The 27708-nt window shown below is 40.4% G+C and overlaps 1 protein-coding gene across 1 annotated transcript in view; it reads left to right on the top strand.

Annotated features, from left to right (window-relative positions):
- The window catches only part of TBXAS1 (thromboxane A synthase 1 (platelet)), a gene marked incomplete at both ends in the record, with an annotated part of 107323 nt that overhangs the window by 61425 nt on the left and 18190 nt on the right, over positions 1 to 27708 (top strand). The window contains 4 exons of the mRNA XM_010014546.1: positions 12380 to 12496; positions 19736 to 19824; positions 22320 to 22468; positions 24137 to 24267. Coding sequence (XP_010012848.1) covers positions 12380 to 12496; positions 19736 to 19824; positions 22320 to 22468; positions 24137 to 24267 — 486 coding nt within the window. The remainder of the gene's footprint in view (positions 1 to 12379; positions 12497 to 19735; positions 19825 to 22319; positions 22469 to 24136; positions 24268 to 27708) is intronic.

The following is a 27708-nucleotide window of genomic DNA, read 5'->3' as shown; positions in this document are numbered from 1 at the left end:
GCCGAGTTTGTGACTGATTCATTCACATGAAAGATTTTTTTTTTCCCTTTAATATATGATATTAAAAACTTTCAGGACATTATTTTCTTTATTAATGTTACATTTGCAAAATCAAATAGAGATCCTGGGGGGGAAATAGTACAGGATAACATAACTAAAGAATCTGGCCCATTTTTGCATATGCCATAGGATACAAATACTGCACTCAGTCTAAGATTTTCAAACCTTTTAATGCTTGATTTTGGTCTCTTAATTTCCTCCTAAAATAATCATAATTGACTGGAATAGGTGTCATCCTATATTGCCAGCATCAAGAATTAAAAAAAAAATAAATACATATTTTATGTGGCCCTTATTCTTTTCTGAGATTTGATTAAGAAATGTATGGGAGATAGAAGTTTTGTGTTGTGGCTGATTTTGAAGAGTCAAAAGCTGAAATAATAATTAAAAGTTGATTAGAATATTTTGTCTTGAGTTGCAGCTTCTAATGTAAAGTCAAAGTTGTTTCAATTTGCAAAGTAAAGCTATTTTGTTCCAAAAAATATATAACACGATATTTTATTGGCGGTTTTCTCTAATTTTTCTTCCAGAAAGCCTGGAAAAACAAATTGATCCTGCAGTATTTCCAGTTCCTCTCAGCTATGCGGCTTTATTTAAGTTTCTTTAACCAGCTCTGGTTTTAGTTTGTTTCATGTTTGATTTGAGTTTTTAGAGGGAACATCCCGTCTCTAATTGATGTTTCACCATGTTGGATTAGATGTTCTCTGGATGCCCCAGCTGCTGGATGGCGCAGCCTTGGTTTTTCCCTCCTCAGTGGTCAAGTGGAACAGCTCTTATTTCCTCACTTTTTCAGCTGTTCCCTTGGTGCTCATGGTCACTTTTATGTATTGGCAATGCACAGTCAGTTTTGGCTGTAAGAACTTAGCATGGTCCCATTTGTTAGGATTTGGTCTAAGTAAAAATTTCAGCAGGGTTTTAGACATGTTACAGGGGTTTATTTTTTCAGTTTCAAGATCCCTTTTATTTTTCAGGCTGTTGGATGCTGGGGTTGGATTGACTCAGTGCAGACCTCAGATGTGGGAGAAGCAGCTGTGAAGATTGAAAATGAGTTCTTGTGATGTGGGAGCCCGTGGTGCACTGGCCAGCACTGGTGGTTGGAAACGACAACCCTTTCCTTTCCTCCTCTCCCACCCACCGGTAAAACTGGGCTTCGAGGTGCAGAGACTGATCACTTGCAGAAAGGCAATGTGTGTGCAATCAAGTGTGATGGCAATTTCACTGGTGCCATGGTCTTCTAGAGAGAGAGATATCCTTTCTCCTTCGTGTGGGAAGTCCCAGCAGGCAGGACTATGGCAGCCTCCACTGGAGTCTCACATTGCCTTTCTGTGTGTGCCTGCTGGTTGTTGTGGGGTTAATACTCAGTGAAAGGTTGGCACACACTCCTTCCCTGGGCACTCAATAGAGGAGAATCTAAATCCCAAATACTGCTCTGTCCTAGTGTGTGTTTGTTGAGCTTCCAGCTTGTCTACACCTGAAATGCTGGTGCTGGCTTTTTGGGCAGCAGAAGAGGAGAGAATTTGAGATCTTACCTATCCGTCTAGTTTCATGCTGTGGTGACAGTGCAGTAAAACTGAGGCAATGGGGTGGTGAAAAAGACCTGTTTTGCAAGAAAGGGATTGGTGAGCCCTGGGCTGTGGGCTCCAATCTGTGGGGTTTTTGCTTGTTTTTACATTTTATCTTATCCTAGAACTCTTAAGATGACAGGATATGGTGATGTGCTTTATGCTTTGTAATCTGCTCTGCTTGCTATTACAAGCCTAACATGTTTGAGAAGGCAAAAGTAGCTGACACTGTTAATTTATTTTGAATGAGGTACTTGCTGATACTCAGAGGAGCATTTTAGCTGCTCTCCTTGAAGAAATCAAGTGAGAGCGATGTGAGGAACAGGCTGGTTACAGGTTGTTTGGGAAGTAAGGCTATTTAACTGAAATTGCGAGCTCCAGGGAACTCATTATAAGTCCTGTAATATTATCTGTATGCAGTAGTACTTTATTCTTGTTGAAGTTATGACAAACACTTAATTCTTGATGTGTTCAAATTAATTTGTGAGAGTCTGATGAACAAATGCTATTTCATATAGCATGTTTTGACATGCTTTGATAAATTAGGATTTATTTTGTTACTTGATTGAAAACAGACAACCACAAATATGAAACCTTGGAAGATAAAATCCTAGAAGTGTGCTATGCAACTACTTACAAAGTTTTATAGCCTAGCTCTTCTTGAGGGACAAATAAATGAGGAATGAAAGCAGATACTACTATCGGGAAAATGCATTAGTGTTTTGACAGATAGATGTGGAGATCTTAATACATAAAGTTTGGGTTTTTTTCCCTGATGTGTAAATACACACTTAATGTAATTAGAAACAATTGTGAAGTAGCAAGCAGGGAATTCAAATTCTTCAGTTAAGTGGATATTGCAAATGTGATTTGTTGACAGCTTGTCGTGCTGCCATTAGAGCTGACCTGGAATTTTCTTTCTGAACTACTTTTCAAAGGAAAACTAACATAAAAAGAGACATACTTGAGCAGGGATTGCTCTGTCTCTGAGAAGCAGCAGATGCTTAGAGAAAGAGCAGAAGAACAGGGCAAGTTCAGAGTCTTATTTCCTATAGAATAGCTCCCTAACATCTGACTGTCCATGGCTGATTTCCTGAGCTGGAAGCTGCATGCATGTTTTAAATTTTTAATAGCACTTTCCTTCCAGTATTTTGATTTAAATAGCATCTTGAACCCAGTTGTAATTTTGAAAACCATGAGGAGTCCTCACAAGCAAACTTTTATTTGACTTTGTCTTCAAATTTTTATTTTGGCGTTAGGGGAAAAAAGGTGAAATCCTTCCTTCAGTTGCTTTGCATGTATTGGAGATCATTGGTCTGAAGCACTGATTCCAAATGTTCTGTTTCAAATTAGATAAATGACAGTTTGAAGTCTATTTTTTCTATCAGGATGTTGTCACACAGGAAATGGGGTATTACCAACTTTTAGGTGTTACATGGTAAGCTGGAAGACTGGTAGAAACCCTTTGAAAAGACTCTCAGCTTCTGGTCATAGTTTACTACTTACTCATTTACTTTTAGTGCTTCTCAGTGCTTTGAGATTTTAAGTTAGACTGGCCTGTTTATAATTATATTTCTATATTACAACATCTAAGTGAAGCAGGTCAAAGCGAAATTGTCAGTAAAATCTGAAATATATGAAAAAGTGTTATTTTTTCATATATACTCTGCTCTGAAAAAAATTTTGGATACAAGTAATATTTTTAAACAAAGCCTCTGGTATGCCTCCCCTTCCCTTGGCTAGCTTGCTTCTGCTAGTGATCAGAAAGTACTAAGCATTTAACTCCCATTTGAGGAGCTTATATTGAAAATACAGATTGCTCAGCCGTGCGTAGTGCTTGGAAGTGCCTTGGAGCTGGTGATATCAACACTGACATTTCTCAGGCACCTGCAATTCTTTTTCTAAGCATGGTCAGAAGCACTTTGGTGCCAAAGCACTTAGTTTTGAGACCTACATTTTGTCCAGCCTAGAAGACTTGTGAATATGAAGTTTCAAGAGGAGATGGATCTCACTGGTACCTTTGAAACTGGCTGGTGGTTCAGTCTCTGAAGAAAATGGAGCAGCAGCAAATATGTTCCTCTGAGTCACAGGAGAACGTGGTGGAACTGGGCTTCTTCAATACAGTCCCCAGTGACAAGGGGAGCTGCACAGAGTCTAAGAGAAAGGTTTTCATGCATTTTTCTGCTGGAAATCATTCCAAAGCACTCGTATCTCTGGGAAGGGCCCTACCTAGCAAGCTATAAGTAATTCTTGGAGAAGATGCACTTGCAGCCTTATGGGTTGAAGCTATTCCACATTCCATGCAGTCCTTGGCATTCATAATAGAGAAGATAGAGAGTCAATCTCTGCAGCCTAATAGGGCAGTAATCAGGGAGGCCAAGTTCTCAGATACTACCGCAAAATGTTGCTGATCACAGAGGCCAAGGTTTCGGATACTACTGCAAAATATTAGTCATGTATCTTTAATAATAGTTTTGTATAAACAAACCTTGGAGAGGAATTGGGGCTAAAGCCCTTTTCACAAGGGGAATAAGTCCAGTCGCAGTTCATTCCTAAGTGTTCCCTGGACAGGACAGGGGTGTTTAGGACTGTCCCTTCCTGCACCTTCCCCTAGGCTGCACTCCTTCTGTGATGTTCTTTGCTGCTTCATTATTTTGTTTACTTACTTTTCTTGCCATCCTTATCCACAGGAAGGAATTACAACTTCCCCCCCACCCCCCATGTATGAGGTTGGTTTCCTCAGTGACAGTATGAAAGTGACTTTCTTCACTTTTCAATTGAAAGAAAGGGAGTAATCCCTGATCACTACTGTAGTGGCCTTTCTTTTGAAGCACATTGTGTACTGATACCCGTGAGAAGGCAGGTAGGAGTGCCCTAGGGAGGTGTGGGACACTTCCTGCATTGCTGTCATGGCAGCTTGAACAACTCTGTGCTCAGGTGTGCTGAATTCTCTTCTGAGGTATCTAACTGCATACCCAAAGCATTTAGTTCAGGATTATTACAGGGTCCAGCAGCTGAGAGGACAGACAGTGGGAGGCTGGGTACTACTTATGATGTCTCAGTATTCTCCAGAAGGTCCAAGGGTGCTGCAGAGTTGTCTCTGGATGAGCAGATTATAGAATATGATGTTCTTGTGCAATGGAAGGATCTAGCCTAAGTTCTTACGGGCATTGCCTACCATTCCTGTGTACATCAATGATTCAAAGCATGGGAGTGTATCTGTACCAAAAGTTATTTGGGACTGTTTTTCTCCAAATTATCTCTACAATCTGTAAAACGAACCTTCTGGTCCTAAACCTTTCCTCTAGGAAAAGTGTACATAAACAGAGAAATGCTTATAGTCTTATGACTTTATCTGAAATTAAAAAGTCCAGTTACATCAGCTGAAAAGTAGATTTAAGCATTGTGTTTAAAAACTGCTGCTCAGCACAGCAGAAACTGTGTATAGAGCACAGGTTCTCTGGTACCACCTGAATTTAATACTAAAACTCCTAATTAATTAACAATGAATACTTCTTTTCTTTGTGTTGCTTGTTTTGATCCCAAATATGCAAACTGACTGCCATATGCAAACTGGGGTGGACTTAATTTTGATCTTGCTTACACCAACAAATGGAATGATGTGTGACTTGCATCAGTCTGGGTCAGACTGCAGGAAGCCATATGTGTTTATTTTAGCATTTATTAATGGTTATATTTACCTCATTGCAATGACTCGCTTTGGTTTCTATTGACAAAACCATGACTTAAGAGAATGTTTGTGAAGACAAGAACAGATGTTTCCAGGCTGCTTGCCACAGAGAGGAAAAAAAGACAGTATTTACTTATAAGCTGGTGTTGGTGGTGCCATTTTTCCAGTGAGTAATGATGAACAGTAGCTGTTAGTCAGTTGCTAAAGATCCTGACATGACAACAAAAGAATGGGCTTGAAGATGCCTTTTTGTATAGTCTGATCTGTACAGTAGAATGGAAGACAATTGCTGTAATTGTTGAAGCTTAATTCTACCTTGTAACATTCTTTTGAAGTATCTTAATGACCAAGGAGAAACTAAAATCTTAATGAAATAGATAATGAAGAGAAAAATTTTGAAGTGATGGGACTGTAACATCTGTGTAAGCAAAGTGGAAATAATAGTAAACTACAGGGTATATGACATAAATGAACTCTGGTTTTAACAACATACAGCGCAGTGCTCTCATGGTTCAACGAGAAGCCACGCATGTCTTTGAATGTCATGAATGTAGGAAGAGCTGAGCATAGCTTTTCCTCTTACAAAATACTGAGCAAGTTTGAAGGAATATACTGCATCAGTATACCAACAGGGAATTTTTAAGACTAGTATATGGAGGCATCTTCTGCCTTCCCACTTTCATCATCAACTTACTGCAGGTTTTTAGTGGTTTAGTAAGTGATCACGGTCAACTTACTGCAGTTTTAGTAAGATGTATTCCTTGAGATAGCTCAAGGGCTTTCTTTCTGTAACTTGTTTTAATAGGAAACATTATGTTGATCTGTAAGTGTCATGCCACTGCCACTGGCTGGATGAAATACCGGGAGAGCAATTCATGGGCTTACTGGTTCCACCTGCTGGCTGAACTGCTGGTGGTGACTGTCAGCCAAGTAGGGTTGAGAAAGTAATCTTGTAAGGAGAGTTACAAATAATTCTTGTCTGAGGTGTGGGGATAGAGTCTTGTCTTCATGTTACAAACTTTCTCTCTGTTTTTTCATTAACTTTCATTTCATTAAATTCAATTTAAAACTGCAATTTGTTAAGCATGATGGCAATGTCTAATCATAGGTGTGTTTTTAGCAAGAGAGGACAGCAATTCTCTCGGAAAATAAGATTATGAACGAAATAACCCACTGATGTGCCACCGCTGCTGCCTCCTTATCAATTCTGGAGCTCACTCAGGGAGAGACAGCTTAGACTTGTTCCCCCTAGAATTGTCATAGATACTGCATGGCATGCACAAGGGCTAGGAGAAGGATGATCCCTTGCACTTGGAGCATATGCCAAAAATTTACCCAGAAAGGTAAAGGGTGGAAGTGGAGGGAACCCAGAGCTAGACTTAGCCCTGGATACTGCAGCGTCCATGGATACAGAAGAAAGGCTGGAGGTGAGAGGAGTGAATGGTGTTCATTAGCGTGGGTTGTAGGGTGAACACTAGGGCGAGAGTTCAGGGGAGCATGGGCATGGGATTGCAGTTAAAGCTGGATCCTGCAAAGCCTACAGGGCTAGAAGAAAGCTATGGACTTCCATGAAGCCAAATGGTGTTTGCTGGGTATCACTAATGCCAGAAAGTTTTGGAGTTACTGTTAGGATTTTGAATTTGGGTGATCTAGAGCCTAGTTCCTTGTTTGTATCTCAACAGGCTTTCAGTGCTGAGGGTTGGCTCCAGCAGAAGTAAATCTTTTTTGATTGGTTTTGTTAGCACTAGGCTATGATTAAGTCTAAGTTTAAGATAACAAAGTTTATTGGATCCTGTTTTACAGAGTTTCATTTCTTCTTGTGTTATCAAAGCATGTGGAGTAGATTAGCAGCTAGTTCTATGGAGGTGAATGGTTTATATTGCAGGTTTCAGAGCTAGTAGGTTTTTAAATGTCATTAGAGATGCCCTTTAGGTTCTTTGAAGATTCACCTATTTAGGATATTTTAAGAGTTCGTGGCTGCATTAACTTTATTCTGCTAGTTGCAAACCTTCATCTCATTTTTCTATCAAAGTAAAAAGAGAGGTTTTCTGAGGGAGTATTGTGTTGCTATTACCCTTCCTCCTGCTTCAGGCAGTGATTGCTGACTGCCAGAGGTTCAGCCTAGCCTGCTAGTGACAAACTCATGGAAGGAGCAAATGACTTATGAATCCCACAAAGCTACAGTTATCACAGAATGGTTTGGGTTGGATGGACCTTAAAGATCATCTAGTTCCAACCCAGAGACAGGATATTAGTGCATGAGTAGGTCCTACAGATGTCTATATTGATATGCTTCTTAGCATGGTTTTGCCCTGTATCGATCCCTCAGGCACGGTCTGGGCACAGTTCAGGAGGTGAACATGTACCATAAAGAGTTTGGGTATGGCCGTTCTCTTTGGGAAAGTGATGTAACCTCAGGGACAGGAGGTGTTCTGTACCACTTGGCCTCAGAGCCAGAGAAGAGTCACTTCCCTGAATTATTCAGTAGTATACAGCAAGCCAAATTGACTCAGGGACAAACAAGCTGATAACTGGGTCTGAAGGGTCAGCCGAAGGAACAGCTTAAAAGGGAGGGAATTCTTGCATCAGGTTCAGAGATGCTACTCATTTGCAAACATTATTTTGTTTTCTGTTTTAAAAGCACTGGTGTTTTAAAAGATTTGTTTGGAAGCAATTTTCTTTGTTGTTTCTGATGGCTTGTCTGTGATTGTGGGAACTCAGTAGCACTTGCAGGTATGCTGCAGCAGATTGCCATGCTGCCAGTAGATTTCATGCAGCATTACTGTACTGCGGTCAGAAATGGTTGATTACACAAGAGAAGGAAGCGCAGAGCAGTTGTCGAGTACCTAGATGATGCTAGATGGAATATGAGTCTGATTGCATTTGACTTAAAAGCAACCTCCTTCCCCACCTAAAAAAACAAAATCCCACTCCTGAAAATATGAAAGCTGTCTCCCATGGTAATTTTTTAAGTGATTTTTATAGGCTCAAGAATTCTCAGGCACAGCTAGTACTTGGTCCATTCAGAGAGAGGTGACACTTCATCTTTCACTAAGACACTGCAGGCTCATTCTCATACCAAATCCGTTTTCATTCCTGCAACGTGAACCTGTAACATAGGTTATGCAATTAGGAGGAAAGTGTTTGCAAAATGATAAGGAAAACGTGATAAATGACATCTGCTATATGCTGTCAGTCATGCTGATACTATTCCAATAAACACAAACATGTTTTTTGTATCCAGCTTAAAGAGACAGAGTAAAAAAATTTATGGCCAAAATTGTCTTTCCTTCCTTGCAGCATTTATATGTATATAATAGTAGACAAACCAAAATATGTTAAGGGATCATTATTGATATAAGATAGAGTGCTAAAAAGGCAATGGTATGGTTACCATTGCAGTTTTATCATTAGAGTTAATGGACTTTTTGTTCAGTAACTGGGCCTCTCTCTGTAAATGAGCTATATGCAGTCTTTATGCCAGTAGGAGCATTTTTTAGGGTGAATGTTTGGTTTTAGGAAGGAGTTCTGCTTTCAAGGCAAATGCAGTCAGATTTATATCACATCTGTTATTATCTAAGTGGAGCCTTGCCTTCCAGAGGAGATTTATCTTATAGACTGCACAGATTGGGCAGCCTTCAATTTAAGAGTGGATACAAAATACTTTTCCAAGTGTTGCTCTGTAATTTTTTCCTTTTTTGTCTTTTCTGAACACTGTTCAAACCTTGCTTGGAAGACAAAATTGGTCATTTCTTTGTGGGAAAGATGATTCTGCTCTTTTTCTGTAGTTTCTGAGTGCCTCAGAAATGCTAATGTATCATTAACAGTTCTGAGGAGGTGATGTGATATCTCCACTTTATAAATCAAGAGTGAAGGTTGGTGGTTGAAGCACAGCTCTGAGAATATTTGCTAATTTGGGGACCCCATTCAATGACCCAATTTCTTGGAATAATTCATTTTCTGTGATCAAGACACCTTCCCTGTTGTTGATTTCAGTGGCATTAGTGCTCAGGACCTCTGCAATCTGGGCCTTAGTACTTGAAACTGAAGACCAAAGATATAAGGAATACTTATTTGATGACCAGCTCAAGATTTAGTGTAAAGGGCTTCTCTAGCAGCACACAAGAACTGTGGAGCAGAGGCTAGCATACAGTACTTTATTCAAGGATGATCCTCATTTCCAGTTGTCCAGACCCTCTTTTGTCCTATTCTACTATGCCTTTGAATATCAGTAATGATATGAAATGAAATGAAGCAATGCTCCAGTGACTGATGGTCTCTGTAGCTGCACTACTGATTCTCAGGACAGATACCTGCTGAGAAGTTAGAAAACTGATCATTTATTTAAAGAGGATACCCAGAGAAAACAGTCCAATCCACTTCAGCTTTGACAGCGTGTCCCAAGTTTTCCCTGTTAGTGCATGAAATAGGACAGTCTAAGTATAACTTTAAAATGTGCCCATATTTTATCTTACTGTAGTCATCTGATGAGAGTACCTGAGTCAGTCTCTTCCTCGAGCATAATATGCTGATATTCACTCTTCTACTTGAAAACAGCTCATCTTTGCTCAAAACTGGTCTGTAGTGTCAGCCGAGTGACATTCGTTTACTGCACTGGATGGTGTTGCTGAGAAGTAAAACTATCCCATTAGCCTATTTGCAGTATAAAATAGGCTTCTGCATTTTACAAGCTTATGCAGTGTGGTGAGATTCTGGCAAGTGTAAAGGAAAAAGGTGTTAAGGAGAGCTGGCAGCTCCTTAAAGAAAAGATATTAAGTGCAAACTTCCAATAAGGAGGAAAGTTAAGGAAGTGCAGTAGAAGACCAGTGTAGCTAAACTGTAAGCTCTTCATGGCCCCTGAAGAGAATGTTTTTTACAGAGTGGGAATTAGGTCAGGTTTCCAAGAACAAGGATAAAAAAAATTAGCATGTAGGGACAATTAAAATCGTGAGTCTCAAGGCACAAAATGAGATTAAAGTATCCAGGCGTGTAACAGGTGGTAAGGACTCATTTTTCATGTACATTAGTAATGAAAGAAAGACTGAAATAAAATGTTAGAGAGTGAAAAAGATCAACAGATGGCATTGGGAAGGCCATAGTGTCTTTGGTTTGTTTGGGTCTTTCCCAGTAAAGTGTATACTGCTGCTGCTGATAACATGGGAGACTATGCTGCCTCTGCTACCCTGGGCAAGTAGGCAGGGGCCTGGGTGCCAGAAGATCTCACATGTCCAAATGAGTGTCTCTGTGCAGTCTGATATCTACAAAAGTGTACACCTTCCACCTCCCCTCCCACCCCCCCGACCCCAACTTTAGGGTGGTTTGTCTGGAGGACATTGCTGTAGAATACCTGAAATACTGATGCAAGGTGACTTGGAAAGTGCTTGGGAACAGTCCACTGTTGGAAGGCAAGCATGAGCCGGGAGGATCCCAGGGATGGCTTCTTTGCAAGTGCTGTTGTGTACTTTTGTTATTGGGTTAGACGATGGCACTGAGTGTGATAACAATTCATGCGGAACGCACTAAGTTGTTAAGGATGAATGACACTGTGCAAGAAAGGGTCACAACTAAAAGTGATCATGATTAGTTGGAGAAGTAATCGTAAAAAGAATGGTCACAGTTCAACAATGACATATTCTATATATGACGCTTAGGAATAACCAACTTTAATGATAAAGGCTGGGGAATAAATTCTGTGGGAGTAATTATTCAGAAAGGAAGTCCAAGACTTGCAGGGAACCACAAGTCAGTACGAGTTGACACCATCATACTGTGGTATGCATATTCCAGGGTGAATAGAAACAAGTATAGCCTGGGGAGCCCATGAAAAAAAATTCATCTGTGCTTGGAGTACCATGTCAATTCACAGGGACTGTACCTTGAGAAGGATGTAAATCAACAAGATTATGCAGAGGGACGGCAACAAGGCTGAACAAATGGTCCAGATAACATGACTGATAAGTATGTATTGAGCGAATTGGTGTTATCTGGGGCAGATGGCAGCAGTATAATTAGTAGTTATTATATCCTTCTGTACATATGGGCTGCTGGAAAGAGGGAGAGAATGACCTGTTTTCTGTGCCTGTGACAGCACAAAGACTAAAGACCATAAGTTCCAGCAAGAGAGATGGTGCTACTATGGAAAGAGTAGTCAAACACTGGAAGAGTTCACCTGGAGAGGTTATTGAACCTCCATTGTTGGACGTCTTCAAGAACAATTGGGAAACATCCTATGGCAATAATATATGTTGTGGTAGATTCTGCTCTGGGGCTGGACATCTTCTGATGCCTATTCCAGGCTCAATTGCATAATTTTCTGACGTGCTTCCTCTTCCATCTTTTTTATCCTTTTATTTCTTGATGAGTACCACTGTTCTCTGGATAGGGATTTCTTAGTTGGTTGTGGGGGATTAGGACTTAGCAAATCCATAGCCGTCATCTTGGTACAGAACTTCATGGGGCAGTACTTTAAACTAGTATGTTTGACTGACTACTGAAGCTTTAAGGGTCCCAACTTCTATCCCCTCAACTTCTTAGTGAGAGTGTTCCTTATAGACAGAGTAAGGCCTGGGACTTGCTTTCTAATCAACGTATTTTCTGAAGACTTTTAAAATGCATGTAACAGTTTGACATACCAGCTGTCACCAGAAATCGTGTCCCCCACCGACACCCGCGTGCGATGCGTTGGCACTCATGTCACATGGAGAGGGAGTGTTGACAGGTCCTCTTGCTAGTCACCTTAGAAGGGGAGGAAAGAAGCCAGGGTTCAGCAAAGGAGAACTAGCAGCCATGGGAGAACACTAGGAATGGCAGAACCAGAACGATCTGGGCAAGAAGTTACTGGACTGGCCCAGGGCTTTTACAAGCCCAGGAGGAAATGCATTCAGCAAAAGAGAAATTTTCTTCAGCCTCATCCATGTTTAGTTTGGTGCTTGAGATTGGTTTGAACCTCTCTTGTCATGGGACAGCAGTGCAACGCCATTCATGGTCAATCTTTCCAACCTTCAGAGTCTTGAGTAGCACTAGTTGCATTTGTGTTAAAACTGAATTATGTTTTCTTTCGACTTAGAAGCCAAACTTGATTTCCAAGCCAATGCTTGACAGCATCCTTTGTCTTCGTGATGACAGATGGAAGTATGTGCGGAGCCTCCTGACCCCAGCCTTCAGCGATACCAAACTGAAAGAGGTAAGGTGTAGACCGTGCTACTTTCATAATTTATAAGACATAATCATTTTCTTTTGTGCAGACATATGCTTTATATACATCCATATTAAGGACAGGTAAAACCAGCTTATTTTGTACCAGTTTATTTAGACCTGAAGAGCACATGCAGTGGAGTTATATGTACAGTGTGGTCCATGTCATAGACTGGTGAAAATCAGAATAGATATTCTGATTTGATATTCTGTCTTTATATAAACCAGTTTGCAATAAAAGCATAGCAAACTCAAAAAGGACCCTCACAACTTCCTCCTCCCTGCCATGTTAGGAGTAAGCTAAAGTATGGGAAAGGTTATTGCTCCCAGTTGGGACATAGCTTTCTGTGATTTGCAGAGTCAGCAGCTCTCACGTTAACACAGGAACTGCTGTCAGTCTATTTTCATTTCTCCATCTTCTCCCCACCCCCCCTTAATTCTTTAATCCTTTCATATAATAAAATAAGTCACTGGAACAAAATGTCATTGCCAGATAAATACCTCTGACTGAAAATAAATGTCTCCACGCTGACCTGCTGCTAATTTCCTATAAATGTCTCAGCATTTACTTAGCCATGGGAACCTACTACCCACTAACAAAGTCCTATTCCAGTGACACAATATCTCTTAATTAAACGCAGATAAATGATTGACTGGTTAAAGTCTTCTTTCAAGGGGAAAAATAAAGAGAAGACCAAAACTACAACAGAAAAACACCTATCCCTTTATATGTTTTACTCTGAAAGGGAGCCATGCCTCGCTCCTGTGCCCAGTGCTGGGCTGTAAAATTTTCCACTGGGCAGACGCTTGTGTTGTTTTGACATGCCGCTGTCGAAATCCACAGTAACATCTAAATGTGTCTGGCTCTCCCAGCTCTATAGACAGCGGTCGCTTAGCAACGCCGGCTGTCACCTCCTTATTATGGTAAATTCTAATTGGGCACCAGCCTGGCGGAGATGCTGATTAATCACGACTGACAATGCCATTGGTTATGCACCCCGACATTTGCTCTGTCCCCGGCTCCATCATGAAATTTTAGCGAGGCAAGGATGTTTAAATATGCAAGCGATTAGTTGCTCGTGGCGTGGTGGGGAGAGGAGAGTTTTGCATTTTCCTAGAGGAAATTAATCTGCCTTATTGCAGGTCGTGGGCTCTTTGCAGGCGGACTAACAAAAGATAAAGCCGTGGTCCCCCTGATTTGCGGAGAGCAACCTCTGCCGGCACCAGCCGGGCAACTTGACTGAAGAGAGCGCTGAGGGCAAGCGGGTGGAGGCTCTCAGCGTCGTGCTTTGGGGCTCTCAGCGTCGTGTTTTGGGGCTGGGAATGCACCGGTCTGCAGGGTTTGACCAATTAAACTGGGGTGGGAGGACAAGTCATGGTGCTTACTTTGCACTGCTTGGTGGTGGAGCTGCACACAGGAGTAATGGTAGGAGGTAAGATGGAGGGCTGGGTAGTGCCCAGTAGCTGTCCCACATGGAGAAACTGAGATCTTTGGAACCGTGTGCTGCCTCTTCCAAACTCTGTGGAAGGGGTGTGATTGTGCAAGGTGGCCACTTTCTTCTCCCAGTCTACAGGAAGTGGGGAAATGAGTGGGGAATGTCTCTCTGAAAGTCCCAGCTTTGTTCCTCTAATCAGTGTCTTCACCAGAAGACTGTCCATCCCTACACAGACAGACACTTGCAGAAAGTCCATGTGAGTTTAAGAACCTCTTTTTAATGGGTACACTCCTCAGCCTTGCATTTCATTTTCTACCCAAATACATCAGCAGTCCTGGGATTTGAACTTAATGCAACTTAGGTCCTTGCCTATGTGCTTTTCTTGCTGCTGCTTAATTTAGGAGCTATACCAACACTTTTCAAAGGAAGTCAACATTCTTTAATTATGATCTCACTTTTTAACTCTCCCATATTTAGTACTCTCTCAGAGCCTCTACAGTAACATATACCGTGTTCTAGTATTGGCTGTACTAGAGAGTATTCTGAATTATGTAGAAGACATCCTGTTTATAATAAACTCTTCCTCTCTACCTCAAAGGAGTTACAAATAAGCTAGTTTCGGTATGAATCATTGCATAAGAACCTGGATGTGTTGTTTTATGTATATTTATAAATACTGCTAGATACAGTCCTCCTTCCTTCTCCGAAGACATTGATTCCTTTGCCATGGAGATCCGAGTTCTGATGGAACCTCACACCAAAGTCTTCCTCTCTGTTCACTCTGGATGTCTGCCTTCCCTATGCAAACTCTCCAGTGATGCTGGAGAGACTGCAGACCTCCCAAATGGCTTTGGAGAGTAGTTGCTTTTGGCACTTCAGTCCTTATTACCACTCCAAACACAGACTTTTCTGTCTGGATGCTCTGAGAAAACTGGGAGCTATTAGCCTGTGACAGAGCAATAAATGTTAACAACTCTTTATGCTCCCCATAGCAATCACTTCAGATAAAAGATGCACTGAGGGGAGTGTAGGTTCCTGATGTCTCCATTTCAGAAACACAAGAATCTACTCGTAGGCTGAAGGACAGCTTCAGCACTAGCAAAAACAAGAGGCCAGTCATCCACTCTTTGGCCTGGCTGGTGGGCAACAAGACCCAAAGCAGAGCTAATGTATGTTGGTAAGGTTTGACCTGCAGTGCCCCAACAGACTCATGAAGCTGCTGAGGCTGGGGCAGAGGTGTACTTTGCCCTTGTCACTGGGTGAAGTGGTGTAGTGGTATACAGAGTGGAAGTGGTGTAGTGTCACTGAGGTTGGGGAATTTCCCCTTAGTTTGGGAAAAATCTCCAAAAGACAGTCACCAAATGAGGAAAAGTTAATCCCAGAAATTTTGAAGTTTACGAAGTTATGAACAGTTAACTGAAAGTGGAGGTTATAGAGCTGTTGGGTAGCCAGTATAGTGATTGCTGTGTGTAAGCAGAGAGTTGTTTTCTGGCATCTCCAGTTCTGTCTCTTCAGTTTCTCTTTAAAAGCTGTGTACTGTTTCATTGTTGCTTTTGTAGATTTCTATACATTGTGTGTTCTCCCTTTTTAATTTCCTTTTCTAAAGATTAGTAAAGCAGTCCACTCCAACTGAAAGAAAGTTTGGCTTCAGATAACATTAAAATCAAATGTTGTAGTGGTGAGCAGAGCATAAATCGTTAGACAGAATAAGTTTGATCCTGCAGTAAGATTTGGTAGCATCTCACATGAGATGCCACTGGAGTTGGTAGCAGATCTGATTGTAAGCCCTTTTCAGTAAGACCCCTGAGTGAACCTCATAGTGCCATTGCTATGGGAGCACTAAGAATTAGAAGTGAGAGACAGGAGGCAGGAGACCCAAGAAGTTTCACTTCCAGCTCTGCCATTGACTGCCCATACATGATCTGGCAGAAACTATTTAAATTCTCTGTACATGAAACAACTTTCATCTGTTCAGTGGGAATAATATCAACAACTAGAAGTTGATCCAAGATGTAAGTCGTAAGGAACTGGTGAAGTAAAATACCTGGAGGCCCTTAAGTAGAAGTTGCATTTCCTGGTGTTCCTGTCATGCTCTCCTTGGCTATTATGTATTGAAACAAGTTGATATGTTAGTAACCTTGCTGTACCAAACTTGATTCCCTATTTAGTTTTTCTTATATTTTTCCTCTTCCTTTTGCTGTGGTGCCTGTGATGATCCTGCAGTTCTGGACCCCTTGTCAGACTTGATAAATAGCTTTGCTCTCTTTTACAGCCAACACCAGCAGAAAACCTATTGATTTTTATTTATTCTGATGGTGCTGCAGTAGTCTTGTCATCTCCTATCAGTATGCTGGGAATCCTCTCCTCCATTAACCAACCATTAAAACAAAACAGAACACAAAAATTAGAGAGCACAGCATAATGTAGCATTGTTCTAAATAACCTGTGAAGTGGAGTTTGTGTGAGGCATTTTCTTTCAAAGAAAGGGAGGCACAAAGCTGAATTTGTGCTAACATGGCAGAACAGTGTGGGAGAATCCTCCAGTGTCACTCTCAGGCATGTAGATTATCCAGGTCCCACTAGGATGTAAGATCTGACAGTCCAACCATTGAAGTTTCCTTGATTTGCACTTACTCTGCTTGTGCACATTGGTCAGAGGCATTTTGGAAGAGTCTCTGGAAATCACTATTGTTACTCAGCAGAGCAAGTGTGCTCACCTGAGACAAAGCAAAACACCAATGTAAACGCTGATATGTGAAACGTGCATGTCCTTGAGCCACAAGCCAGTGTCTGAGTTGCTCACTTTGCTAAGTTGTGCCCATGAATTGCAGGGCCCCCCTGTGCGGTGATGGAAACAAATCCTTTCACAAACATCATCCTGACATTCTGATCTTTTTCTGATTTTAGTCAGGGACTTAAAGCAATTCTTGTGTTAGGGATACATCCTTTTTTGATTCTCCTTCCTTCATGTTTCGTCCCATCTGTGGGACAAGAGACCCAACACAACTTCTGCGTACTGCACATGAACAGTAAAATCTCCAGTGTGTCTGTCTACTTCCTAGTTTGGGTGCTAATAATAAGGGGAATAACAATAGTGAATACTAAAGACTACATCTAACTAGAGGAACGTGACTCTGATGCGTTTGAACAGTGCAAACATCCCCATGCACTGTGCGTATGCAGAATCAAAAACTAATTGTTGTTATGTGCCAAATAGCATATTGGCAGGATTTATATAGCAAAGCCCCTGGCATCATGAAAACCCTAACCCCAAATGCTCTTCTTTGGCAGAAGAAAGAAATTTGGACTCTGAGCTACTCTTGCTATTAGATAACTGGCAGATCAAATATTTACAGGGACCATATTGTTTAGATTTTTCTTCATCCTGTTACTCTCAGCCAATCTGAGCACAGAGCAGCTGGGGTTTGTTTACCCACCAAGAACTGAATTTCAGGCAGGTTATGCAGCTTTTATGTTCTGACTGGCAAATGAGAATGTATAGGAAGTTGGCAATACCCAAGGTAGTGCAGGTCTACAAGCCTATTTCTGTGCTGGTTTTCAAAGTTTAGTATAGTTCATCACCCCCAACATTACTTTATTTTTCTTGACAATTGAACAAAGACTTTAAAGTATTAAGGGACTTGAGAATGTTTCAATCTGTGATCTTTGTAGTTAGCAGTCTTGGACTAATTTATGTCTCTCAGGGGAATAAAAACCCAAACCCAAATCCAGGATTCCTGAGTGGATATCCCCTGTAGCTTTCACGTGCAAATGATTGTCTCATTGATATGACTCTGTCATATCATGCTAACAATAAATCAAATCCATGTGCCCCCTTCCCCATTTTCCTGGTTAGATTTACTAATGAAAACCTCTTATTGCTAAAAATGAATTGTGAAAGTATTTGAAAGGCTGGTGGAATGTGGAAAGTGCAGAAGTACTGTGAGTTGCCCTGGCCAGGTGTATGTGCCCCTGCCATCTCTGCCAGCTGTTGGAAAGCAATAGCAACCAGCTGTGTGGTTGCAGGTCTGGTGATGTGTTGAAGAATAAAAGAGAAAATAAGGCAGTAAAAGGAAAATCTGAAATGATTTTTAGGAAATCCAAAATCTGTTTAGGAAACATCATACCTGTTAAAATATTGATTTTCATTTTGTTATCCTTGACTAGTTCAGTTCATTGGAGGGGCTGAACCCAGAGCTTATAAAGTATTTCAGCCTGGCTCAATCTGCTGAACAGAAATGTGTTAATTTTGCTGAACAATTTGAGGAGAAGCTCACTGCAGGGGATCTTCTTTAGAAAGCCAAATGGGGAAGAAAACTGACACTTAATGTGGTGTGTACCTCCCTAACACATAACAGCTACTTTTACCAAATATTAATCTATTTTCAGAATTGTCTTGTGAGACAAAGCCCAAATCAATCCAGCTTTGAACTGAAATAGAACAACCTGCTCCATCCCATACAGGTATGGGACATTGAGAGCAGCTAGACACATTCTTGACTCAGACTTCTGCATTTGGAAAACATGCTGGATGCTCTCGCTTTGGCCTTTTGACTGTGTGTAGTCTTGCCCATGTGTTAGGATGGCTGCGTGCCTGTGCACAAAGTGTTATGCCAGTTTCACAGAGGTACAAGTGCCAAGCAAAATGGACTTGGCTGGGCAGGCTGCATAGCTCTTAGTGTGCTGAGAGGCTGCAGTAAGTCTTTTTTGGTAACAAGAATGTCAGAGGAGCAGCACAAGTATGTTCTCATTCTTGTTGACACCCATATGCTGAAGGAGGTTGTTCAGGGAAGAAAGGTAGGTTTATGGTGCCTACGTCTGCTGATGTTTGGCATAACTGTTGAGTGGTAATAAATTGTAGGCAATAAGGATCTCTTGGCAGTATGGAGAAAGAGCCATAGCAGATGATGCTGTTAGGGTCATCCTGCCTCTGCCCGCCTAGTAGGTGTATTCAAGGCAAGTGCCTGATGTCTTTCAGACATAAGAAGTTCAGGAAAAAGAGAGAGACAGACCTTAATGAGGTCTTGATGATCATGACAACCTACGTCATGGTTTCCATGAAGCACTGAAGAGGAGACTATTGCACTGTTAGCTACACCCGAGCTAACATGTGGTTAAGTGTACCTGACCATCATGTGTCAGTGACTGGAAAAAACCATTAGCTGAATAAATGAATGTTAATGTCCATTTAATGTCATCACAACTCCAGAAAGCCTTTTCCTCAGATAGCAATAGCAGTTTGCCCTCAGCAACTTGTAGTGGTATACATGGTGTTTTTCTAATGTACATCTCTCAAAAGGGTGGGACAGCAGGATGGAAATGCTAGGCCTCTGATCTTCCGATGCTAATATCCTTACAGGACTTTGAGACTATGGAAAATATTATTCCTTCTGTCCTGGAGCATATGTAACCTAAATGTAACATACTGTAAATATGGATTGTAATAAATCATCAGGTGTCAGAGAAAATGATTAAAAAGAGAGGGGGATGGTTTTGCTTGATAGCTCTTTTCGTCTATAGCCAGAGGTGGGCAAGTACCAAAGGCCAGGTAAGTGACAGGGCTTCTCCTACTTAAGACTAGAGCTGGAGAAGGGCATCCCCGCAATGTGTAGGTTTATTTTTAGCAGACAGGCCCAACATTTCATCTTACCTGTGCAAAAGCGTGTAAGCAGACCTGCAGAGGATCCTGAGAGCTCTATCCCACCCACTGGATAAAACTAATTTAGAATAACTGATTTATTATTTTTTTTACCATTTTAATATTTTTCACAATGAAATGTGTTCCTTTCTAGATGACACCGCTAATAAACAAGGCCTGTGACGTCCTGCTGTGTAACTTGAAAGCCTATGCAGATTCTGGCAAAGCTTTTGATATCCAGAGGTATGTTCAACATGCCAGAAATTAGTAGCAGATTTAAAAAAAAAAAAAAAAAGAAAAAAATGGAGGGGGAAAAAAGAAGTCAATAGCTGCAGTTATTCTAAATATGCACTTACTGTACAAAAGATTCTTTTCCCCCCTTCCTCACTTTTATGAGTGGAGATCATAGTTTAATAGGGGATGTGTTTGATAGATGCCTTTTCTTCCTGGGGGCAGCCACTGCATACTTGAAAAGTAATTTTGGAAAAGCATCTAATGTATTTCTGACTGTTGTTTAATGAAGTTTTAACAGCTGGAAACAGAAAGGAAAGCTGCATCAGTCCCTGTCCAGTCTGCTTTCTACAGTCTGCCAATAATGTACAAATATAGGATTTGATCTAGTATCAAATGCCTCCAGTCCATCACCCTCTTGCTTTTTTTATATGAGGTTTTTTGGGCACTTAATCATTCTTACCACATTTTTCCTAACCTCCTCTAATGGCACGCTAGCCTTTTGTGAAACAATGGGATCGGTACTCCAGATGAGAATGCACCATTGATTTATAAAATGGCACTTTAATATTTTCCATACTGTGCTTTTTCCCATTTGTTATGCATTTAATATCCTACTATCATTTTTTGTTGCTCTTTCATCAGATGTCTTCACTGAACCGTTCACAACACTGTCTAGTTCCTTCTCTGAGCAGATGCATTTCTTCTAGGACCCTGTATGGCATATGAGTAGTTCAGATGCGTTCTTTCTCACAGGTGCTGTTTTGCGTATGCTTAATTTGCTGGGTTTGGTCAGCGCCCTCTGAAGTTCTTTCTGATTTCCCCCAAGCTGGAGCAGTGCAAATAATTTTTTCATCTAAACAAATGCATGTTTAGCCACAGTTTACCCATTTATTTTCAAGTACCTGCGTACGTATGCACACGAGTCTATGTGTGACAAAGAGATCTCTTTATTAAACAGCTGAAGAGATCCAATGAAACCTTAAGACATTTCCCTTAGCCTGGTGCTCTGATGAAAATTGACCTTTTGAGTCCTTCCAGGCTTTTCTTTTTGTCCATTTGTCCTTTGTCTTTGCCTGGTCTTTTAGCTATTGATCCGTGATAGGGTTTCACCTCTCAAGAGGCACTTTGGAAAGACCTTTTGAAAGTATAAATGAATGATGTTGACCATCTCAGAATATGATCTTCCGGTTGTTTTATCATACTATCATTTCAGCAGGTTTGACATATATAAATGTGATTCTCATTGGACTGCAGTTTCCCAGAATTGCCTGGGGAGCCATTTTTTGGAGGTAAATACCTTACCTGCAACCTCCTGTCATCTTGTACGTTAGTTGTCTTTAGCCATTTTGTGTTTTGCCAGAAACTCAAAATTTAGGTTTTAAGCTTTTTCAGTACCTTGGAGAGGCAGATGATCAAGTGCTTCCAAAATTGTTGTTTTATTGCAGTGTCCCCTCTTTTAACATTTCAGCTTCTAATAATGCTTTTCGTGTGTGTGTAAGAGTTGAAAACTCACTTGAAAAGGAGATACTTAGCTTTGCAATATTGTTGTTACCTTCCATATCTGCTCCACTGCCATCAGAATGACAATGCCCAAAGATCACAGTTTAGAAATGCTGCTTCACAATGAGTATACAGGATATACTGGGCCTGAGTCCTGTCCTTCTCATAGTATGTGTGCACCTCCGGTTAAAACACCAGAGAATTTGACATTAACCTTTTGTAAGGAAACACAGAAAAACAGGCATTGGAGACTTGACTACAGATCAGAAAAATCAGATTTCAAGGATATTTTACATTCACAGTCCATTTATCTCAAAACTAAATGTAGCTGATAATGTCCAGTAGAAATAAAGATGGTGAGATAACTGGATAGATGGTCAGATATGCATGGAGAGATTCAGTAAGTTCTGAAGTTTCTAGATAATGGTCCACAGATAATTTGTATATCTTAAAGCATTTGCTGCTCCTCTGTAGAGACACAGATTTCACGTGGTGTCAGTTCCTCTTGTTTTTCACCACGATTTTCCATTACAAAGGAGCTATCAAAAAGATGAAGGAAATTTTTAGTAGCAAATTTTACTTAAAGCATCTCTTGTCACTGAGAGTTTAGACTGGATTGGTCATAGATACAGTTCCTGCAATTTAAAATGGAAAAGAAATGATCTCTTTTGTGAGGGTGCGTACTAAGAAAATACTTATGAATCTCTGACGATGACTGTTGCATTAGATTTCTAGGTAATAACAAATGAAACTCTTTAATAATTTTAGTGGAATTATTACACTCTATAAAAGTATGTGCACTTTGTAGAAAGAGAGAAGGTGATCATTATTAAGCACCATAATTTTTAAGAATGATGGAAACATCTCTTGTTGGCAAAGTTCAAATTACATGCAAAAAGAAAAATCAGAGGCAAAAATTAATGTTACGTGATGTTTGTAGAAGCAAGATATTAATGGATATCTAATTTGTGGCTAATGACTTATCATTCTTCAACTCCATGCAGGTGTTACAACTGCTTTACCTTGGATGTCGTTGGTAGTGTAGCTTTTGGTACTGAGGTGGATTCTCAGAAGAATCCTGATGACCCGTTTGTTAAGAATTGCAGAACATTCTTTGAAATGTCTTTGTTTAAGCCTCTCCTCATTCTAATCCGTGAGTATAGTCTACCCTTGTCTACTTCTTTATGGTAATTTTCTAAAAGTCATTCTCAAATTGCAACACATGCTGGAGCCAGAGCAGGAAGATATATAGCAGACTTTATTTCAAAGGTGTTCAGAATGCAACCTACAGGCCAAGTATACCCTCGAGATTTCCACCATATGGTCTACTCTTGTCACCATTAATGCAACTTCCTCCAGAAACTGGGAGTCTGGGAAGGCAATGCTCCAGGTTGGTCTGAGCAGAAGGTTTCTGGGACCTGTAGTTTCTAAAATATCTCTTTTAATACACTTCTGCGTTAAAACAGAGTATCTGCCCTTTGGAGCCTAGAAATAGAGTTTTTGTGCTCTTGGTCTGTTTCATATAGATTGAAATCCCACCCATAAGCAACAGTGGGCTAATAACCCAGGTAAAGAAGAGGGGTGAAGGAGCATAAGCAGATAGTGTAAGTCCTCTAAATTATTCTATGAATAGCAGCAGCAGCAGCCTGGTTGATGGCTATAAAGGGTAAAGATGCTAAGTGCCAGCACAAGCTATCATTAAGAGAATGCATTTATTTTCAGGTGAATAGATAGGGAATGCAAGAATTAGGGTGTAAAGCCATTTAGTTCTAGGGCATGAAAGCTAAGGCTTTATGGTGATGGTGGCCTTGTTAATGCAAGGGCAGTAAGAATTATAGCTGAGGAAGTCACGCCACAATCAAGATTGTTGAGGTTTTATTGTCTTGCGATCTAGACCTGCACACAGTAGCGTCAGGTGGCAGAGTGGCAAAGTTTCCTGTGCCCATCTGATCCTGCTGGCATTACAGATTGCATATGTACTAGCAGTACATGAACTGTTTCCTTCTGGAGTTGTGTATCCAAAATGTCCTGGGGTTAATGTTTAACCTGATTGAAAAGTGTAATTTATGACTAATTTCTGAAGGGACAAAAATGTGCCTCTGTCTGTCTAAGATCATGTCCTTTATTAAAGCAAGTTTCTCTAGGGTTTGGGGTTGGATTCCTTGGCTGATCTCTTTCTACTGGCAAAATCTGTTGGCAGCACAGGGGTTTTCTGGTTTTGTTACTTTTAAACTGTTCATAAGTTAACAAGGGGTTTACTTAGATGCAAGACTTCATGCAGGTTTCCAGTTCCTGATTATAAAGGCCATGGACTGGAAACTGTCCTTGTGATAACATCCTGCTTCCAGGATCTGCAGCCTGTTTAGAGAAGCAAAATAAATGGCAAAGCAATACCCTAATATTGGTAAACCGTGAGAGTCACCACTACACTATTTCATGGATCTGTGTCATAAGCTGATAGGCTAGTTCAAGATCCTTCACCTTCTTTATGTAACTGAGTAGCAGGGAAAATAATTTTCCCCATTGTTGTGGTGGCTCGGTGGCATCAAGCAGCTGAACTGAAATCCTGAAGCATTGTGAAAGCAAGCTTGGAAGGCATCTGTCTGGCAGGGGAGATCCAGCCAACATGGAATTTCTAAAAGGAAATCCTTTACCAACCTAGTGGGGTGGAAGAAAGAGGGAGAAGGACAGAGAGGAAAAAGTGGGTTTCACGAAAGTAACACATCTCGCTTGAAGAGTTTTATAATATTAATGAAAGAAGGGGGATATTTTATGCCTTTACAGTCTGATTCAGTGTTTCCTTCTTTAAAATGTCTTACAGTTTCTTTCCCATTCATAATGATCCCATTGCTTCGGATTTTGCCAAACAAGAAACAAAAGGAACTGAATGGATTTTTTATTCAAACCATAAAAAATGCAATTGTCTTCAGATACCAGCAAGATGCATCTGAGGTAAGGCTATTTCTGTGATAAATACAAGGATAAGCAAATGTATTGAGGAAAAACTGGAAGCGGCATAAGCCTCCATTGAAAAAGCAAACTCGGACTGTTTCAACATTCAAAGCAATTTAGTGAAGATTTTATTCATGTATTCATTTTTAGCTTTGTGTACCATCAACCAGTCTTGGTGTTGATGCAGAGCTGTTAATACATTACAAGGAAGATTGCTTCTCTTAGTATCATTTGGGATGACTTTTCAACCCAGTTTCTAGACCCCAAAGAAAGGATTCATCCTGTAGATTTTTTTCTCATCTTAAAGTAAGGTGTTTTGTCTGTGCCACTCTTTCTTAACAACCAGAGAAAAGGGAGCACCCACTGAGTGTATCAACCCAGTCATTACCTAGGAGCTGAGGCAGGTTTCAGATAGTCCTGTGACAGTTCCTACTGCTTTTGAAAATGGAAAGAACCTGAATGTCTGGTTAGGAGCAGACTTTTGATACTGAGATGGCTAAAGAGAAAGGTAGTAAATTCTACCTGAAATATGCAAACTAATGGGTATGCATTATTAGCAAATCATTTGTTAACCGTGTATTTCTTTTGTCTGGATGTAAGTAGTTCCATTTTGTTTTGGTTTAATCACTGTTTTGTGAAGTATCTGAAGGCATATGCGCTATTATGAAAGTCTCTTTTTGATACACGAAGCATTTGGAGCACAGTCATGTGCTTCAGTTCTGTGATGCAAAAGTTCTTCAGGTCTACTTGTTATTTTATACCATTCTTCACTGCACACTGCACATTTTATCCCTAAAAATAAGTTAACCACTTAATTATGGATGTGTAGTGAGAAACAAAGAATATCAATGAGAATTACATTTTAAAGGTAACTGAGACAAGCTCTGCATATCAATTGACATGAAACATGCCACAACATACTCGTTAAGAAGCTGTTAATGTTGAAATATAAGATATGTTTCTTACCACTTTGAGGTGAAGAGCAATTCTGATGGGGGTAAGAGCACAGGTGAGAACAGATCCTCCCAACTTTTTCTCACAGCTTAGCCTCACAGCTTTCACCTTTCAGGAAAAAGTGTATTTTAGTTTACCCTATATTACATCCAGGACGCATCTGAAAATGAAATTAATTTTCAAAGATTTTGCTATTCTTTTCCTTGACTTTTTCTGCAGTGAAGTCTCACTTTTGTATTTGTTGCACTTTATTGCTACATGTTTCTTATCTTTCTTCCAGCACACCTTTATGAGTCTTTGCCCCATCAGTCTTTAGGTCTTTGTCTCTATCCTTCTTTACATCCAAAAGATTGTAAGCATCACTGATCAGCCACAAACAATTCATAATTTATAAACATGGTTCCTGGCTCAGGCTGAATGCTGGAGGAATATTTTCTAACAGGGATGGTGTATCTAAACTGCTTGTAGACACCTCATTTCTAGTGCACAGATCCAGTGTGAACTTTTAAGGGCATACAGGTGTGGATGTATATATGGAGAGTTTTGAATCAAAGATTCATACCAAAGGGTTTGCATGAAAAGTTATTCTGTGTACCAATTACAAAAGGATAAAAGGGACAATGGAACAATCTAATGTAGATTTAAAGGAGTTAATATATTATCTACTATTAATGAAATACAATGTATGCAATTTCTGAGGCAGTAGCACTGAGGCCATTGATCATGGGCTAAATCCTTCACTATACTATAGGTGGTCACTCCCTCAAGCTGCATACTGAGGTGAAGGGCAGCAGGTGTGTATGGTTAGGAGAAAACACAAAGGAAAACATGACTGTAGTGTAAGAGGTTTATTTTGATACTGAGATGGCTAAAGAGAAAGGTAGTAAATTCTACCTGAAATATGCAAACTAATGGGTATGCATTATTAGCAAATCATTTGTTAACCGTAAACCTCTGCTTATGCAGCCTGTTTGCAGGTTTCAGTGACTGATGGAAGAGGTTTAAGGTTATATTGGAAGGGAAGTTGGGAGGTACCATAAGAGATAACACATGTCCATAGCTACCCATTATCAGGGCAGTGTGGAGGAAAGTACAAGGTCCATGTTTGCTTAACAGTGTGTGTGCAAGTCCATGACTGGCTGTGGTCCTGCCTGCTCCTGGACTTCTGCCTAGTTTGCAAAATTGGCGTATGGGAGCTATTTCGAACGCTGGGAGTTAGACACTTAGGACCAGATTTCTTAGCATGCATTAAGTCCCCTTTGCAGTTCAGGATCATTAGCATGACTTTCAAAATCAACTGGAAAGTTTGGAACTTCCTTCTTCCTCCCTTTTCACTGCCTGTCTTGTAACATGCTTTTAGAACTTTGACTATTTGAGGTTGGTTGGTGGACACGAGTTGTGTTACAAGGATAGGCAACTTAATAATTTGCCAGGAACATAAAAATGGTGTGTGAAACAGAGCAAAATGCAGCTGCGTCCAATTTAATGCAGAAATGTAATTTGTAAAGCTTAGGTATCCCAGATAGCCCTACCTTTAATGGAGTATTATGTCCTGTGTCCTACGTCTCAAATGAGGAAATGTACCCACTGAAGTCAGTCAGAGTTTTAGCATGGAATTTTAATGAGGCCAAGATACAGCTGGTAGCTACTCATTCTTTGTGCTAGTAACCAGAGCTATGAGCAATGTCTTTTGGTCCCCCCCCTCCCCGTGCTGCATTAGGCCAATGGGTACTCATGAGGTTGCTGCATTCCTAGATGTTACATTGTGTACATCGTTTACTCCTCATTGGTTTTATTACCATTAAAAGTGCTTTTTTGGGGGGGGGAGAAAAAAAAAAGAAAAGCTGTAGAACAATGAAAAGCTCCATGAAAGTGATTCAGCTGAAGCTTGTCTTCGTTTCATCTGCAGCTAACATGAACAAAGAATAAAGAAAGGCCAAAAACCAATGTGACAAGCAAAGTCAGCCTGTTATCATCCCTGTTCTATCAGTAAATGAAACAATGCTTCTGAATGCCTAAAGATAATCCCATGGGCAGATAGTAATTTTACAGCCAGGTTTAGATCTAATAATATGCTTGCAGCTTATATGAGATCTGTGATGTCACTTTCTCTCATCCCATCAGTTAGTGCTGCAGATGTCATTTTAATTATATACTATCTTTCTGTGGTCAGTCAAATAATTTCAGTCCTGGATATTCCACTCATTTGGCTTATGTACAAAAACATTTAGTGGTTGTACTTTAGAAATTTTAATATATTATATTTATTCATGGATTCAAATTATCGTAAAATGCTTTTCCTACTGTTTACAGAAGAGCAAATTCACCCTGCTCAGAAGAAACAGCACAAATTTAATGCACCACTTAACACCTACTTTGAAGGCTCCAGCAGGATTTCAATGTTCAAATACCTTATCCTGATTATCTGCACAGGTTTAAATTTTTCCCTGAGGCAAAATGTTTCCAGAAACAGGGCAGATAGATAGA

The sequence above is a fragment of the Nestor notabilis genome, unplaced genomic scaffold (genome assembly GCF_000696875.1).
Source record: "Nestor notabilis isolate BGI_N333 unplaced genomic scaffold, ASM69687v1 scaffold745, whole genome shotgun sequence".
NCBI lineage: Eukaryota > Metazoa > Chordata > Aves > Psittaciformes > Psittacidae > Nestor > Nestor notabilis.
This window is presented reverse-complemented; position numbering and strand designations above follow the sequence as displayed.